A 19,029-nucleotide genomic window follows, 5' to 3' on the forward strand; every position below is an offset into this window, starting at 1 on the left:
GACACTTTTAATAACTTACTTTCTTTTTAGATTATATCCAATAAAAAGAAAAACTAAATCATAATTAGCAATAAATTATCATAATTAGCTTTGTTTAAGTTGCAAAAAACTTATTTTAAGAATTAATCAATTAGTTTTCTAAAAATTATTCGTTAATTGATTAAATTAAAAGAACGATTACCCCTAAATAACGTCAAATTGACGACACCACACAACGATAAAAAAATTGTGTTTAAATATTAGAAAAATCTATTTTAAAAAATCAGTTATAGTTATGTATAAATAAAAACTATTATAATAAAAACTAAAACTTAAAACTTAAAAAATTTAAATAAAAATTTGAGAAAAATAGTATTAATAATGATTATATTTATGGTAATATATTTTACAGATTAAATCTTATGATAAAGTATGATTGTCACATTAAATTTAGTTAATTCGCATTAAATTAAAATAAACTTTTTATGAATTAAAATCTATTGAAAATTCAGGTTATATTAGCAAGTAGAAGTCTTGAAGTGTGATGAAATTTCTTTGATTAATAAAATAAAAAAATTTAATGACATGAAAACGTTAACATGAAAACGGTATTTTTGGTTCGGTATTTTTGTGTTTTGAGTATCATGCTTATTTTTTTTATTCCGTTTTTTAACCAGAAAGTAGCGCTAAATTTTTTATTAAATCTGTTTATCAATTCTACAAGCACACGTGCTTCATAATGTTGAAAACAGATAGTTTCATACTTCCACATAAACACTACCATACTTCACATTTTTCGGCTGGATTCATAGTAGCATTTGCTTTACAATTAAAAGCTTTTGCAAAATGTTCTGAATTACTCAATGTTCCAATAATCCTATTGTTTAGAATAATAATTTTATGATAAAAGATTTGTTTCAGGTGTTACATTTATTTTAAACTTTATAACCCTTACCTAAACATAGAAGGGGCATGAACGTCATCTTTGATTGCATCTTCTATTGCTTTTGCTGTTGAACGGTGACACTCTTTCTAAAGTTATTTTAAATAAAAAACTATTTTCAACAACAACAGCAAAAATGTCTGCCACTTTAACAAAAATATTTTAAAATCTTCATAACCAAAAAAAAAAAAACCTTAAAATCCTGATACCAATAAAACATCAAAATAAAGTTTTACCTGAGCATATCCAATGAAAAAAAGCTGCATATTTGTTTTGTTTAAATAAGGGAGAACATACTCTTCTCCGTGTTCTTCGACCCAAGTTTTATAGGCCTGTAATTTTATTTATATGCTTGTAAATTTTTTATAAGCTTATAATTATCTAAATAATGCCTATTTTATATCCTATTTACATAAAGCTTTATTAAAAAAATAATAAACTTAATAGTTCAAAGCACTTACCATGTACGCCATTTTAACACCACCACCATCAGCAATGTTTTCTCCTAGTGTGTTTTTACCGTCAATCTAAATTATTTTCGTTTTTCATCGTAATCAATAAGTCAAATAATCTTGACATCAAACAAAATTCTTCTAATAAAAATGTTTGTTACGTAATATAAATAATCTAGCATCAATAAAAATGTTTGCGACGTAAATGATAGGAAATAGTGAATAAGGGTAACAATAAGAAAAAATGAATGATGGGATGATAGAAAAAAAATTAATGATGGGAATGAAAAGAAATAAAAAATTTCTGATGATTAACTTTGTGTAATGCCTAATTGCTGTTGACCAATAAATGAATGAAGGAAAAAGAAATAGATGAAAAACAAAAGAGACAATTATTTATAAACAATTTTTTTAGGAAAAACAACACCTTGTTTAAAGTGTGTTCACTTATAAATAAATCATGTTCACAAATAAAAAAGTATACATCTACTTATAATTTATGTTATAACCCCCAGGTATCAGCAACCCTATATTGTATTCGTTATTTAAATTATTATTAAAACTTTAAACAAAAAAAGTTAATTTAAGATTTATTTTATTTATTGAATTAAATAAATTACTAATTTTTTAATAAAACTGTATATATAATTCATTTATCAAGTTAATTAGTTATCAAGTTTATGAGAACATATTAAATATAATATATTAAATACATATAAATATAATATTAGAATATATCAAACTTAGATTTTTTTTATGTATCAAGTTAAAGTTTATTTTATTAAATTTATTTTAACACTAAAAACTTACATGTAACTTGTCACCAACTTTGTATCTATTAAATTGTTTGAGTAAACATTTTGTTCTATTTTCAAATTTTTTTATTGATAACTCGCTCCATTTGGTTCGTTTTTGTATGAGCTCACCTTGTTTGTTAAATCTTCGTCCTTTAAATAAGTAAAAAAATGGTTTTAAGTAAAGCATATATGAGCAAAATGAAATAAGTAAAAAATAAAGTTAAATACGCGTTTTTTTAGTCAAAGAAGTTTTCAATTTCAAGTTCAAGATGACTAAGGAATATTCTCATTTATAAACATTTTTTCATTAGAAACATTTAACTTTCATTATATTTTTAATATTGCTTACCTAACGTATCAAAACCATGAGTAAGTTCGTGTCCTAACACATGACCAATAGCCCCATAACTTATAGATCTAGTAAATCCAATTGAATAATTAAAGTAAATAAAATTGATAACCCGAACTGCACACTAATTTTGGCCGAACAGCACACTAATTGTTTACTTTGACCCAACGTTAGCTCGATAATTTCAATTTTATTTATGAAAAGAAATTAGAATTGTTGAGCTAACATTAGTGCAATGTTACCAACAGGTAATGACATCCATATGCATTCTTAAAAAAAAAGATTAATTACACTCCCCATAAAAAAATTTGAAATAAATAAATAAACCTTGGTATAGGTTCACCATAAAAAAACGGTGGTTGGAGAATTCCAGCGGGAATTACTATTTCATTTTTAGTAACAACGTAAAATGCATTTGCCATGTGAGGAACACTCACCCACCTAAACGTTGATCATGTTATTTTTTATTTTATTAACTCGAAATAAACAACAGTAATGTATAAAAAAAATAAAAACATTGAAGTAAAGCAAAAGATCCTTACTGATGTGGATCAACTGGGTTGTCAAGTTTTTTAAATGTTCTTCTATTTGAAAATTTATCGATACTTGCTACATTGTCGAAAAATGTATTTGGTTGAATTTCAATCTAAAAATATTTCAAGTATTTTATAGGATTTACATGAATTACAGTAACGCGTTCTTTAGGCTGAGTTTAAGTGACAATAAAGCGCTCTTGAAATGTGTTTAAATGAGAGTAACATACAGATTACAGATATAACTACAATAAAACATTATATTGAATAGGTTAGCAGAATAAAACAACAATAAAATTACACGGGTTAGTAGAATAAAACAACAGTAAAACTACACGGGTTAGTATAATAAAACCACAATAAAACTACATGGGTTTGTAGAACCGTAAAACAATATAATGAAGACAAGAACTATTAAAGATAAAAGAAAATGAAAAAAAAAAATACCTCCTCGTATCTTTTTTTAAATTGAGTTTCGTTATATAAATAGTCAGGGTATCCCACTTTAATAACTGCCGCCTCTGCCTAAAATTTAAAAGCAAAAAGTTAATGCGAAAATTGCATTACTTGAAGTAACAAAAAATTAAAAGTTAATGCAAAAACTGCAGTGAAAAACAAAGAAAATAACGACATTTTAGCAAATAAAATAAACAAAACTAAAGTCTAAATTTTACACTGACTTATGAGACCTAAAAAATATTTTTTCAGTAAATATAGTTAAAGGTGTGGTTTAGTACGTAAAGTATTACATTAAAAAAAATTTACAAAGCAAATTCAGTATTTAAAAACAGAGTTTTGTGTGAATGTAAGAGAGGGTTTAAAAAACTCGGCCGATAACCTGCTAACTAAATATCTGACTATATAGCTATTTGTATATTTTATTTATTTAAAGTAGAAAATAAAGAAAACTTTTAATCTTCACCTTTTCTTTCACTGACTTGATTGTTTGTTGCGAAATCCAATCCACTGTTTCGGCGTTTCTTTCAAATGCTTTAATAATTAAATGCATCATTTCCTCAACCTCGCTTTTATCTTCTGGAGAGAATTTGTTTCTAATAAACAAAGCACCCATTAAAGGGCCTAAAATTTCATCAGTGTATTTATAACAAATATCTTCTCGCGATTTTATTATTGTCGATCCGGTAAGTTCAGATCGAAATTTGTTATAAGCATTCGTAAAGTCTTCGCTCAAAAACGGAACCATATCTTTCACCATTCGCCATGCCATGTAGTTACTCAAAACACTATAAAAGAATATTTAAAAATATAATTTTCAATATAACTTTTTTTTTTATAAATTATACACTTGTTACTGTGGTAACTTACGATGGTTCAGTTTCATTAATTTCCTTTACTAAATCAGCTAAATAATCATTTGATAAAACAACTATATGGTCATCTGGAGTAATGGTTCGTGGTGTGAGAACAGATTCGAGATGCTTTAACCAGGGAAACTAAAGTAAATTCAACCTAGTTTAAAAACTTAATACGAATCAAAATGTTTTCTAAGACTTATAATACTAAACAAAACACTCAACATATTTATAAATTATACCTCTGGAATTGCTTTTTCCAATCGATCTATTGATGTTCTGGCGTACCTCTTAGCTTGCTTAGGAACAGAGATCTAAAATATTATTTTACACCATTACAAATATTACAAGTGTTACATAACAATATAAAAAATAACATTTTAAATATTACTTAATAATTAAAAAAATCTACTAATATTATTTGACAACATTTTAAAAAACTTTTGTTACTTCAAGTAATAAGAAAATCTTTTAAAAAAGTAATCATGAAAAAGTTTATACCTTTGCCAATTTCATTTCAAACAGAACAACTTTCCTCATTTTTTTTCTTATTGATCTATATAAATTTTCGTCATCTTTTGGATCTTTCAATCCTTCTGTCAAAGCAGCGATTCTTGTGGCATATTCCACAAGTACATCTAATGCCTGATATTTTTTTAATTAAAAAAGAATCTTTTTAATAACTTTTTTTTCTACAATTATTTATCAAATAAATTATTATAGGTTTAAAAAAGTAATTACTTTTAAAATGTACATTATAAAAAAAATTTTTCACATTTAAATATACGTACCGGTCTATTTACAACCAAATATACATACCGGTCTATTTGTAAAATAAGATATTTGAGGTAAACTAAGTTTAGCCTGGTCAATCTGAAAAAAAAGTAAAAAATATTACTTCAATATATAAAATTATATAATTATCATAAAAATATTACTATACTAAATAATATTACTGCACTTGTCTAATCAATCTAAAAATTTTTGATGTTTATAAATTCGAATTGCTATTTTTAAATTTCTAATAAACCTTTAAATTATACAATGGTAAATTTAATGTTTCTAAAGTTATTTAAATATCCTTAAACACTAATTAAGTTTAAAACCATTAATTATGTTTAAAAATCGTTGTGATAATCTTTTACGGATTATAAAAATTAGTTTATAGAAAAATGATAATTGAACTTTTTCTCTTTGGTTATTATTAAGACAAAGCGTTTTTTATAAAGGCTAAAGCGAATTTTATTTGAAATGAAATTTGCTTTTGCTTGAGATTTTTGGAAAAAATAATAACACTATCTTTTAAACAATGATTTAGTTTGAAAGTTCAGAATTCAAATTAATTAGTTATTTGCGACAAGTTGAAAAAGTAGGGGATGAAGCATTATTAGTTTTAACTAATAAATATTTATGGCCTAATGTTTGTGAATTTAAAGAAGTTTTACTAGTTATTATAAATATGCAAAAATTAACATAAATTATAACTATTCACACTAATTATTTGGAATTTATTAAAAAATATACTTTGTTTGATATTTCGACGTTAGTAATAAAAAAGAACTCGAATGTTTAAGCATTAAACCGAATTTTAACGTTAAAAAGAATCAGAATTGCGACATTTTCAATGAATTGCTGTTGCCAAAATAACCACTTACTCTATGTCTTACAGTTTTAATATGCTTTTATTTTATTTATGTTTTATTTATTTATTTTTTATTTTATTTAACCAGATGAGTTAACTGAGGGTTTGTGTTCAGCAAGGCGTTAGTGAAAAATTTTAATACAAAATTAATTTTGTGTGATATTTACACAACTGGTATTATTATAAATTACTTTTAATAGCTGATTTTACTAAACGTTTGCAACTATATGTTTTATGATACAACTGCAACATATAAGAATATATTAAGAATTTTTCTCTAGAGACCTATCTACTTTAGGAGAGTTACAACATGTAAAATTATTTATTCTCGTTTTGTAATTAATTATTTTAACTTTCAAATTTCAACAGTTTATATGGTTTTCGGTCAGATCGCTTTTGTTTAGAGCACTTTTTTTTTAAATTGTAAATGGCTGCTGAACACTTGCCTCTATTTTATATTTTTACATTTGTATTATTATAATATATAAAATATAATATAGTGCTCAATATTTTTATACCGTTATAATATTTTGCGTTCTGTTTTTTGGATCCACGTCAACATCTACAGTAAAAAAAATTTCCGCCGGATACTCCCTATGTAATTGTCTTAAAGTCTCCAAAAAGTTCCATTTATTGGCATCCCACTCTGCGTTGACATTCCAAGATCCAATCTTTTTTAAAAATTTTTGAATAGGCTTTGCTCCTAAACTATTTATCTTTGCTGTATCAATGCAGGACTTGTAAAAGTTTTTTACTTTTTTGATTGTCTCGCTATCACCAGATGTTATATTCGGCAGAATCTGCTTTAATGCTTTATCGACTTCTTCTGAGAGTTCTACAATTGCAGAGTATTCCTCTTTGTTTTTAGGAATATGATGTTTTTCTATCCAACCTCCGCAGGCATACTGATAAAAATTTTCGCATGGGTCTACCGTCTTGTCTAAAGAGTCTAAAATTCTTTTTGCTACCTTTTCACAATATGGTTCATAACATGTGCTGTTCTTATATTCCGATACTAAAGTAGAGTAGTCTGACGAGACGAGCAAAAGCATAGGTAAAATAAAAAGTAAATGTGTGACAAAATGCATTGTTGAACTAACTCATGTATCGGTTATACGTTTATTTGTTCTGATTTAAAATACAAAAACCTTTATTTTTCCATTTTATTTACTTCCTAATATATCATTTTTTTAAGCCTTAGGTAGAACTTGTTTGTCGTTTGAAAATATACACAAGGTTTTATAAGTATGCATGATTGAGTTTTACTAATACGTTTATCTTTTGCGCATTTTTTTTTTTTAATATAAAATAGTTTTTTTGGTTCTTAAAAAAATTGAACCGTTAGTTTTACTTACTAAGGAGTTTTTTTAAATCGAAAGAAATTACAATTACAAAAAAAAAGTTTATTTTATAAGTTATGAGATTAGAAAGATAAGAAATTTTAGTTTAAGTCATACACTTTAAAATGTAAATATGCTTCTTTTGGTAAAAAAATTTAAAACGAAAACACCCAACAATATAACTCATATAATATCGTGGATACAAAAAATATTGGTAATATAAATATGTATTATACCCTACATAAAACATTATAAATATAGATAATGTAAAGTAATTTAAATATTTATTATACCCTACATAAAACATTATAAATATAGATAATGTAAAGTAATTTAAATATTTATGTACAATAGTTAGAACATGATAAGTTTTGCAAATTCTAAATCATAAATTCTAAAAGAAACAAAAATTATAAAAATTAACTTGCTTAAAATAGGCTAGACCGTTTTGTTCTGATTGAAAAACAGAACAAATAGGTCTAGCCTATTTTGTTCTGTTATACTAGCTAAAAAATTTTGATTGAGATTGAGAGAGATTGAGAAACAGGGTTTCCGGAAGTTGTAAAGGGCAACGGGTCCAATTTCTTATAAAAAGGCACAAACAAAGATTAACTATAAAACTATTCCAAATAGTATTATAGTATACTAATTTAGTTTAAATTTTTCTAACAATAGACAAAAAATGTTTAAAGTAATTCTTTTTGCGAAGAATTTCATGCAAATTCTTTTGTCACTGATCTGTATGTCTACATCATTCATTAAATGTTTATGGATAACTGCAAACATATAGTTTGTTTGTACTACTGGTTTGTTTGTACCCATTTGTGAACATAGACATGATTTGATCTACCTCAGGGTTTTCGAGAGCGCCAATGGCACCCGGGTCAAAAATGAAGAAAGATACCCATTTTAAACCAAGAAATTACAAAATTTAAAGTTGTACGCAGTAATTATTTATTTATGATACAGCACATTGTATTTCTGCGTTATTATTAATTCTCTGGATTGAGAATCTGTTCATTAATCAACACTGAAATATTCAAAGTATTAGATTTAAAACCTATAAACGAAAAGTCAATAAACAAAATCTTCGAGAAAGGTAAAAAAGGTGCTTACAAATGAATTTTTCGAGCTTTTCTAGCCGCCCAAATTTTGATGACGCTGTCTTAGTTCACCTTTTAAACCAAATCTTCTTTAATCAAAATAACCAGAAAATCAGTAACGTGATCCTGGGTATTGGTTGAATGGAGAGAGTTTTTTTAAAACCTTCAGTTTACTAAACGATGGTTCACCCTCAGCAACTTAAACAGGAAAAATGTTGAAAATCCGGAGCATAATGCAAGTGTACGAAAAAAGGCGTTCAAGTTTCTTCTCGAAGATTTGATTACGTAGCTGCAGTGGATTTCCGTGCTTTGAAAATTATTTTTCGTTTTGTTAAAAAGGCAAACTTCTTCAATAATATCCTCTTTTTTCATATTTCTTGGATAAAACGGTGCAAGTTCACAAACTTTATTTTGAAAGATCATCATTATCTAACCAGGTGAATAGAAATATATTACCAACCATACTGTTTGCCTCAAATGTTAAATCAATCTGCTGGATCAGACTATTTAAACCAAAATAAATATGTTTACTTCAAATTCTTATGTTTGGCTGTTGTGGAAATGAACTGTGTTTAATACCTTATTGTGAAAACGTTTCAATTTACGCTTTCATTTAGTAGTTCAGTTTTGAATCCTAGCGGTCTAGTTACGGCTACAGTTTCTTTGAAAATTTGCAACCGAGAGCCTTTAATCCATTTAAGATTTTTATATATCTTCCAGCAGATGTTTAATTAAACGTGCTGCTCCCTGGTTAGATCCAGGTTTTCCATGACATGTTTTAGAGCTGCCAACATTTATTCTTAACTTGGCAACCGCAAAAATAACAATTTAGAACAAAAATTATAATACTTTTTAATTTTTTTTTAGTTGCCCCAAGAAGTCCCTATGGTCTTATGGTCTTATGGTCAGAGCATCGCATTTCACTTATTAAATCAACATCAACACTAATCCTAACCGTAAACTAAAAAAATCACTTCAAAATTTTGTTTTTTATCGTATTGGGTTTAAAATCAACATTCCATCAACTTTATACTCGATGCAAAAATTCAAATACTTGATAACTGGCCGGGTCATAGCAGAGGCAAGACAGTTTATTTGCAAAAAAATGCGACGCTATTATTATCTCTTTTGCTTCAACAGTCAGATATTACTTGAAAAAGTAGTCATGGGCCTCGGAACCGGGGGTCCGGGTGGGCCAGAGCCCCCCGAGAGAAAAATGATGGCGCTCTTTTTAGTTGTGCCTTTAAAAAATTATTGCCCCTGAAAAAAAAATTTTTTTTTTAAATTGTTAAAAAAAAATTGTTTAAAATATATCTATTAAAAAATATATATATATATATATATATTTTTTTGTATTAACTTTTTTTTTGGTCTTCTTGTCTTGGTTAAATTTTTTAACAATTGATTAACAAGATATTTACCGATAAGTAACATTGTTTTGATAGCGCCAAAAAGCCGATTATCTGAAAAAACCACACTTTTGCACGTAAAAGTAAAAATTATTCGATTCGAAATACGTTTATTTTCGAATACGGAAATAATCTATTTAAAAATTGCGCTGTTTCAAATTTGAACAAAAACTAGAAGTTTTTAAACGTAAGTTTTTGAAACGCTTTACATTACTATTTTAGAGATTATAATTGATATATTGGACGAGGTTAATTTCCATTCCATTCGGTCTCTTGTTTTGGCAACATAACTATAACGATATATTCCAAAATTGGTACATATGTTAATATGCCCGGAAGTAATTTATATTTCAAAAGATTATGTTGTTCTATTTTTTAATCAGAGTCCTTCCAAAATTGGCTAAAAATAAGAAATTTCCTCATGATGGAAATTATTATTTATAAATCAAGATTGTTTTGTTGAATTGAATAATCAAATTTTAATTAATTGTTCTTAGGTAATATAAAGTTCCTATATATATAAATATTAAAGCAAAAAATTTTTAATAATGATTTTATTCTTTATATATATTATAATTATATAATAGAAGTATTTATTATATTATATATTGACTAAGTTTTATTTTTTAAATGTCACTATTAAAAAAAAGGTAACTACTATATGCTATCATGCCTAGCATTTAGACTATATAATGGTAGCCAAAGGCCAAGCTATCTATGTTAAAAAAATATATATTTTGATAGATTATGTATATATCTATTTATATAATCAAAGTATTAAATATTACATATATATTAAATATCATAAGTATTTTAATAAAAATAAATTTGTTTTTTAAATATAAATAAAAAAATTTAATCTATTGTTGTATTCGAACTTGTGACCCCATTTCATTTAATAACAAATTAATTATTTAAAGTTTTAATTTATATTCTAGAGATGCCACCAAAACGCAAATTTTTGGGTGAAGAAGTGAAAAAAGTAAATAATAGGCGGTTGTTAGCTAAAGAAGCATCTAAATCGAGAGACATTCTTCATTATTTCTCACTACAACCCTCGGCATCTTCCGAAGCATTCCCCGAGTCGCAGCGTGTTCAAGATGAGGGTGTGCTACAACCCTCAACCTCTTCCGTAACCTTCCTCGAGTCGCAGTGTGTTCAAGATGAGGGTGTGCTACAACCCTCGGCCTCTTCCGTAACCTTCCTCGAAATCGCAGTGTGTTCAAGGTGATGGTGTCTGGCAACAACCCTCGGCCTCTTCCGAAGCATTCCCCGAGTCGCCGTGTGTACAATGTTTTTCAGGCCCTAAAAATCAACCAGATCAATCATTCAAGTTTCCATATAAAATATTTGGTAAGGACAAGAGACGATGTTTTCAACAACATTGGTTTAGCATCTTTCCATGGCTTCATTATAATGAAGCCAATGATTCTGTTCTTTGCCACATGTGCATGTCTAAATATAATGAGAAGAGACTTATCGGAACACATTCAGTTGATATGTCGTTCATCAGTAAAGGATTTATTAACTGGAAGAAAGGTATTGACGTTTTTAAAAATCATCAGTTGTCTGCATGCCATAGAACGCTGTTGAGTCTGATGCATCAAAATCTAAGCAAGATGTGGGGGAAATGTTATCCAGTCAAAATTCAGAACATAAAGTCCACAATCAGAAAATGCTACGAAAGATTTTTGAAAACCTTATATTTTTATCTTCTCATGGACTAGCAATTCAAGGGAAAGTTGAAGATATCAGCAATTTTTATGGACTCTGTCTATTGCGGGCAAAAGATGATCCACTGTTTGCAGACTGGCTGGAAAAAAAAAAGAAATGCGCATGTTACTCACACAATACAAAATGAAATCTTGAAAATAATGTCCACTATGATTCTCAGAGACATAATTATATCAAAAGTGAAGGATGGCATCTGGTATGCCATTATGGCAGACGAATGCGTTAATAGCAGCAATAAGGAACAATTGGTCATTTGCTTGAGGTCGGTTTGTGACAAACTTGAGGTATCAGAAAATTTCATTGGATTCTATAAAATTGAGAATATCAAAGCAGAGACTATTTTTAATACTATAATGGACAGCCTTTTAAGATGCAATATTGGCATTCAGAATTGTCGAGGTAGCGGTTGTTGATAACCAGACCTTGGGCGGAATGCAAGAAGTGAACTTGAGTGAATTTCAACTTGATCTTTGAAGTCTGACTTTGTCAAGTTAAACTTCAAAAAAAGCTTGAGCAAATGGATAAACGAAACTTGAAAACTTCAAAATTAATTCAATAATTGTCGAATTTTCAACAATGAGAAGACTCAAAACTTTTCTGAAAACGGCGATGAAACAGCAGAGGCTGAATAATTTGGCAATGTTACACATCTATTCAAACTGTGCAAACCAACTTGATCCAGAAAAAGTGATAACAGAATTCTGTAGGGATTATCCTTTTAGAACAAATTTATTCGGATTTTAGTGTCTTTATTTTGAACTTGAACTATAGTACTACATGTGTATACAGTTTTATGTACCTACAACCTAAACTATTTTATACTATTATATATTATTTCTGGTTATTATCAGCCTTTTGTATTCTCATTTTATATAGAATCTAATATGTACTATAGTACCCATATATTCTCTATTCAACAAATACAAAATAATAATATGTAATTTTAATATGTATAACTCCAAAGAAACATATAAACAACATTTATTTTTGGGGGTACACCAAAGGAATGCGCTCATTTCAGTGTGCCCCCCCCAGTTTATAAAAGCTTCCCAGGCCCCTGGTAGTGCTTTTATCGTGAAATCATCAATAAATGTTTCGTTTGCTTTAACTTTTTCAATTATTGCTTTGCTTTCCCATGAAATGCACAACTTAACGAATTTGTCAGTGCTATTAGCATCAGCTGATTCAAAGCAAAATTTAATCTGCTATTATAATTATCACAACGCATTGTCTTCCGTGCAATCGAGCACGAGCTAGCATGGCTGACTGTTCATTGGCTTAGGGAATGCGCCCGGTTTTATCTGTCGGCTACATCGAAATTCTTTTTTTTTTTCGTAAAAATAATTTATAATTAATTATAGTAATAAGGTTGAAGATTTTTATTTCGAATAAAAACAGTTTCAACCTCAAAAAAAAACTAAACAGATTTCACATTTTCACTCATTAAAACGTTTTCTATTTATTGTAAAAAAAAAAAAAAAAAAAAAAAAACTAATCACTCGCTAAGCACCCCATCACGCTCAACGTTTTTCCAGCAATTGCCGATGACATGGCTTTTGTAGACAATGGCATCAAGAGCTTCTGTGATTTTGAAAGGAAATTCTTTGATATAGTCTTCTTATTCAAAATTTCTTGGATAGTTAAAATAAATGTAGTTTTTTATGATAGCCACAGATCGCTACTTTAATTCCAAGTTGTATATGCTTTTATATAGATATGTAAGTTTTTAAGTTCTTTAGTTAACTTCAACAAATTTTGCAGCTGTTCCCAGAATTTGGTTTGCATTTTCAATGGTGACTTCTACACGATTGTTTGCACACGACGCTTCATTATTATTGTTTGAGCACAACGCTTCCATATTTTTTTTTTTTGCGCACGACGCTTACAAATTATTGTTTACGCACGACGCACAGTGGAGTATTTGTATGACAAAATCGCTCAAAAGTCAAAAAATCAAGTTCGCTTAAAAATCTTATTAACTTTATTATTTTCAAGCTAGATAACGGGTGATGCGGAAGTTATCTATTATCTAATTAAATAATTAGTTTTTGTGGTTTTATGCGTAGGCATAAACGTTCTATAAAATATAAACTTTATTATTTGAAACACAATTATTTAAAATGAGGTTAAATGCATCTGAACGAGAATCTTTTCGAAAGCGACTAAAAACGTTTTTCGTAAATAAACCTAAAAAAAAAAAATCGTAAATCATTTTGAAAAGGAAGGATTTGCTCGAAGTACAATATATGATAACCTAAAAAGACTTAAAACTGTTCAATCGTTTTCTGATAGAAAGCACCCTGGTCGTCCGACATCCTGGACTAGAGAAAAGAAAGCCGAATTAACGAGACTTGTCAACAATCGAAAAGGGGTCAGTCACAGAAAAATAGGTATTAAATTCGGTGTAAATCAATCGACAATTGGTCATCAGTTAAAAAAAAATGAATATTAAATATAGAAAACGTGAAAAGACTCTAAAATACACTATAGAACAACAAATAAAGGCAAAGAAAAGAAGCAGGAAACTAGTTAACCAACTCTATAACACAAAATCGCTTCTAGTCATCGATGACGAAAAATACTTTTGTTTTGCAGGGGACAACATGCCTGGAAAATCTGGATACTACGCAAACAACAAAAAGACATGCCCAGAAAGTGTTCGTTTTATAGGAAAAGAAAAATTTCCAAAAAAATTATTAATGTGGATAGCCATATCTGACCGTGGTATGTCCGAGCCATTGTTTCGCACTTCCAAGGCTGTAGCGATCAATTCATAAATCTATATTAATGAATGTTTAGAAAAACGACTTCTTCCATTTATTCACAAGTATCATGGAGACTTTAACTATTTATTTTGGCCAGATTTAGCAAGTTCTCATTATTCTAAAGATTCTCTAAATTGGACGGACCAATATGTCTATTACGTTGATAAAGAATCCAATCCCCCAAATGTGCCTCAAGCACGACCAATTAAAAATTTTTGGGGACATTTGGCTCAGAAGGTTTACGAGGGAGATTTACAAGCTTCAACAGAGCAAGTTTTGATTGATCGCATTAAACTAAAACTACAAGAAATTGATTTAAACTTTTTACAGTTGCATATGAAAGGCGTCAGAGCAAAATTGAGATCAATTGCAGATGGTGGTGTTTTTTCATATAAAAAATAATATATTTTTATTAAAAGATAAATGCTTTATTTAAAAAAAATATAATAGTAGTTTGTTTTTTTATTTATAAATAAGTTATTGACGTTTTTATTTTGTCCGATAACTTCCGCATCACCCGTTAATTGCTTCGTTAGATTATGTAACAGAAAGTTCTTCTCAATTTTTCCTTCTGTCGTATTTTTGTTCAGAACGTAGCGTTGTTATTTGAAATTTCGTGGTAAAAAAAAAATTCAAAAATTTGTGACATTTGCTATTGCAACTATTATTATAATATTGTTCAGTTTTGAAAAAATAAACGGCTAATTATGGCGGAGGAAGGTATGACCTATATTTTAAATAAAATTACATTAAATTTCTGTCGTTATTGTGCATAATATAAAGCGTTTTTATGATGGACTATTTGAGTTTTAATTATTTAAAATGTTTTTGTCAACAAGTATGGTCTTGTTGAGTTAGGCTGTAAACAATCAGATACTTTTGTAAAAGTATCCGCCACTTTTATTTTAACGCTTCAAAAATAGTGTGTAAACCATTTCGTAATATACACAATCTCGTAAAAAGTCTTGAAATAGCTATAAAATAAATTCTTGTTTTCTAATTTTTAAAAACTTTTGTACAAACTTAACCAAACTACGTAAATCTTAAATTGTATCTAATATACTAAACTATTAAACTATAAAATCTCAAACAAAAAAATATATTTTATTTGTCGTTCATTAAAGACACACCACTATGTATTACTTATTTTATTATTTATCATGTAGATTCGACAGAAGTCAAAAAGATGTTCACTAGAAGAGAGTTATAGGAAATAATGAAAGATTGTAAAGGTAAAAAATTTGATGAAAAGTTTTCGTTGTTGGAAGAACACCTTATAACAGTTATGAAATATCCAATAGATCAAAAAAGTACCATAACAAAAATTTCTTTAAAAAAGTTCTTTAAAAGCGATTTCAAGAAAAGATGGATAGCTGCAAGTTATAAACAAGAAGTTTTATAAAAAAACAATAAATAATGGCTCAAATCAAACATCGAGCTACCTTATTGGTCAATAAACATTCGACAGAAACCTGGACGACCATCAAAATCATTTATAGAACTAAGTGATTGCAGCAAGTGTCGAAAAACTTTGGATTTGCGCAAACAGGTATTTGTTGATGAGTTGACGTATGCAGCCAGAATGAACCAGCACACTTCAGAAAATACTGATGTTACAAAATTTATAAAGAAATCACTGCCACGCCTACCAGAGCAAAGAAATACCGAAAAGCATTTAACTCTGCTTTTAAAAAAGTAACTGTCAATCAATTAACACCTCAAGAGGCACTGGCACTGTTTGTAGAAGGCGATTTTACCAGAAAACAGTGGGAACTTATTCAAAGTAGAAACAAAAATGTCTACCCCTGCTACTCAATAATACAACAAGCCAAAAAAGAAAGTTACCCTAATAAGGAATCGATACAAGTAACCGAAGCAACAGCTGAAATTCAACTACAAGCATTACTTGACCACACCACATTACGCTTATATAAATATGTCTCAGAGATTGTAGAAAAGTGTTGAACTGAAGAACAGAAAAATATGGATTTAATATCAAAATGGGGCTGTGATGGATTGCAACAAGCAAAATTTAAGCAAAAATTTCAAAACAACACCGACAGTGATGCAAATATTTTTCAAAGTTCTTTAGTGCCTCTGAGAATGATTGTTAAAATTGATGGCCAAGAGGAAAAAATTATATGGCAAAACCCAGTCACCTTATCTCCAAGGTATCTCATATAAGGTATCAGTCACCTTATCTCCAAGGTATCTCATATAAGGTATCAGTCACCTTATCTCCAAGGTAACCTTATCTCCAAGGTATCCAAGGTCCTTATTTGCAGGCCCATTCGAATACATTTCATTAGTGAATCTAAAGACATAACAATGGACAAGATAGATAACGTAAAAAACCAAATAAGGAATCTCAGGGAAACAAGGTTGCCCAATGAAATTGGAAAAATAAGCATACCTTGCTTTTTACAATAGTAGATGGTAAAGTGTGCAACGCTGCAACTGATACTACATTAACTATGAGGTGCTATATTTGTGGACAAACATCAAAAGATTTTAATAAATTGATTAAAAAAGAGCCAATCAATACAGAAACCATCAAATTTGGACTCTCGATTCTTCATGCAAGGATCCGCTTTTTTGAATCGCTTTTTCATTTAGCTTGTAAAACACCTTTTCAAAAGTGGCAAGCTCGATCAGACGAGGTAAAAAAAATTGTCAAAGAAGCAAAGAAGAAAATACAAACATCTTTTAAAGAAGAATTAGGGCTTCAAGTAGATTTACCTAAAGCAGGGTTTGGAAATACGAATGATGGCAATACGTCAAGAAGATTTTTTTCAAACCTGGAATTATCTTCAAAAATAACTGGTGTTAACTTAGATTTGATAAGAGGTTTACACGTTATTCTTGAAGTCATTTCAAGTGGATATAAAATTGATGCTGTTAAATTCGAAGCTTTTGCTCATGAAACTGCTAAACTGTATATCAATCTGTATGGTTGGTATCCCATGTCTCCAACCATGCATAAAGTTTTGATGCATGGTGCCAAAGTAATAACTTGTGCAATCCTCCCTATCTGCCAGTTATCCGAGGAGGCAGCTGAAGCCCGAAACAAACACTTTCGGAAGTACAGTCAAAATTTCAGTCGAAAGTTTTCTCGTATCGACTGCAATACAAACGTATTAAATAGGCTGCTATTGAGTTCAGACTCATACATAAGTAGTTCTAGATCAAAACGACAAAAAAAAACGTTGCCTTTTTCTAAAGAAGCAGTCAATATGATGATCTCAGCATGAAGGTTTGATGAGCGAATATGTCTTTTTATTAATAATAAATTACTCTTTAAAAAGTTTTATTTTTTTAATTGAACATTTAATTTTAATAAAACTCTGTGTTTTAAACTAATAAAGTGAAAAAAAAATCCAAAAAATATTTTTGAGTGGTTTTGTCATACAAATACTCCACTGTGCGACGCTTCCATGTTATTGATATAATTACTTTAATGTCATTTTGATTGAAACGTTTGTTTATTAAACTGATTATATTGCATTTTTTGGTGTTTGAGGTAGCTAACTTCCAGACATTTTTATGTTTTATACTTATACATTATGTCAAATAATGATGATTTGCAAAAAATTGCGATGATTGGAGGCTGGGAACTAAAAAGCTTTTAAACTTTATCTCTCTCCCCCCTGCCCCTTCCCCCAACCTCACCCTAAACGTGAAGAGCAACAAGTTAATAAAATATTTTTTGTGCTAATCTCAACTAGACGTATATTTATCAAAAAATTTTAAGTTTCATAGTATTATCTTTCAGCGTTCAAAAACTATGACCATTTAAAGTTTTAACGCCCCTCAATTTGAGAGAGTTACAAATTTTACATGGTCATATAAAATTTTATGTTTTTTATGAACTTATAAAATCTATGCTACCCTCACACCTGTCCAAAATTGGTAGAAACTACTTTGAAGCCCTCCAGAAAAACCCTTTTGAGGGATGATTTTTGTTATATTCCTGATCACAAAAATGTAAAATTTAAAATCATCTGTAACCGTCCTTGGAAAAAAATTTGATTTGAAAATTACATCCTACACAATAGAGAGAAAATGAGAGCATTCTGTTTATTTTGATTTTCTAGAGCATTCAAATTTGAAAGTTTATATTTAAACATAAATATTATCATGTGTACATAACTAGATTAAAACATAAGGTAAAGAGCTAAAAAACTTTGTGACATTTTCATAAAGTGATGTATTCTTTAGTAAATATTAGTTTTTAAATTCTACATTGCAAAGCATTCTTAACCACACATGAAACCACAATCATGTCCATAATATTGATAGGAATAAAAAGAAGTATTCTGTGTGTTCTAAGAAGGAAGAAAGTTTTAAATTACTCATTCCTAAAAAAAAAACAATCTTAGTTTACTGGCAGAATAAAAAAATAGTTTTTACTCCCAATTTAGATATTCTTGCTGTTGTAGTCCACGAGACAAGTTTGCAGTCACTTTCCATATTCTGGATGGTCTACTGGCCTCTTGTATCTGCTTCAATGAGACTTGAAGCTGTGGTGAAGAGCTTCAGTGGCCTACTCACTATATTTTCCAAGGGAGTCTTGATTCTTTTATATGAAGTGTTTGATGTGGTAAACACTGCATGGACTTTTGGAGTAACACTTACTCTGTCAAGAGCCAGATAGGAGGCTTGGAATGATG

At 28.8% G+C, this 19,029-nt stretch overlaps 1 protein-coding gene across 1 annotated transcript; it reads right to left on the reverse strand.

Annotated features, from left to right (window-relative positions):
* Positions 1-349: 349 nt before the first annotated feature.
* LOC100213184 (endothelin-converting enzyme 2) lies at positions 350-7,251 on the reverse strand. The gene is made up of 15 exons (XM_065789125.1): positions 6,527-7,251; positions 5,186-5,239; positions 4,868-5,011; positions 4,609-4,680; positions 4,380-4,507; positions 3,976-4,297; positions 3,501-3,578; positions 3,063-3,166; positions 2,848-2,961; positions 2,521-2,588; positions 2,185-2,321; positions 1,384-1,449; positions 1,159-1,254; positions 935-1,011; positions 350-856 (listed from the first exon to the last, which is right to left on the reverse strand). The coding sequence occupies exons 1-15, from the start codon at positions 7,094-7,096 to the stop codon at positions 757-759; spliced, it is 2,130 nt and encodes a 709-aa protein (XP_065645197.1). The 5' UTR covers positions 7,097-7,251; the 3' UTR covers positions 350-756.
* Between the last annotated feature and the right edge of the window lie 11,778 nt (positions 7,252-19,029).

This window comes from Hydra vulgaris, chromosome 01 (genome assembly GCF_038396675.1).
Source record: "Hydra vulgaris chromosome 01, alternate assembly HydraT2T_AEP".
Lineage (NCBI taxonomy): Eukaryota > Metazoa > Cnidaria > Hydrozoa > Anthoathecata > Hydridae > Hydra > Hydra vulgaris.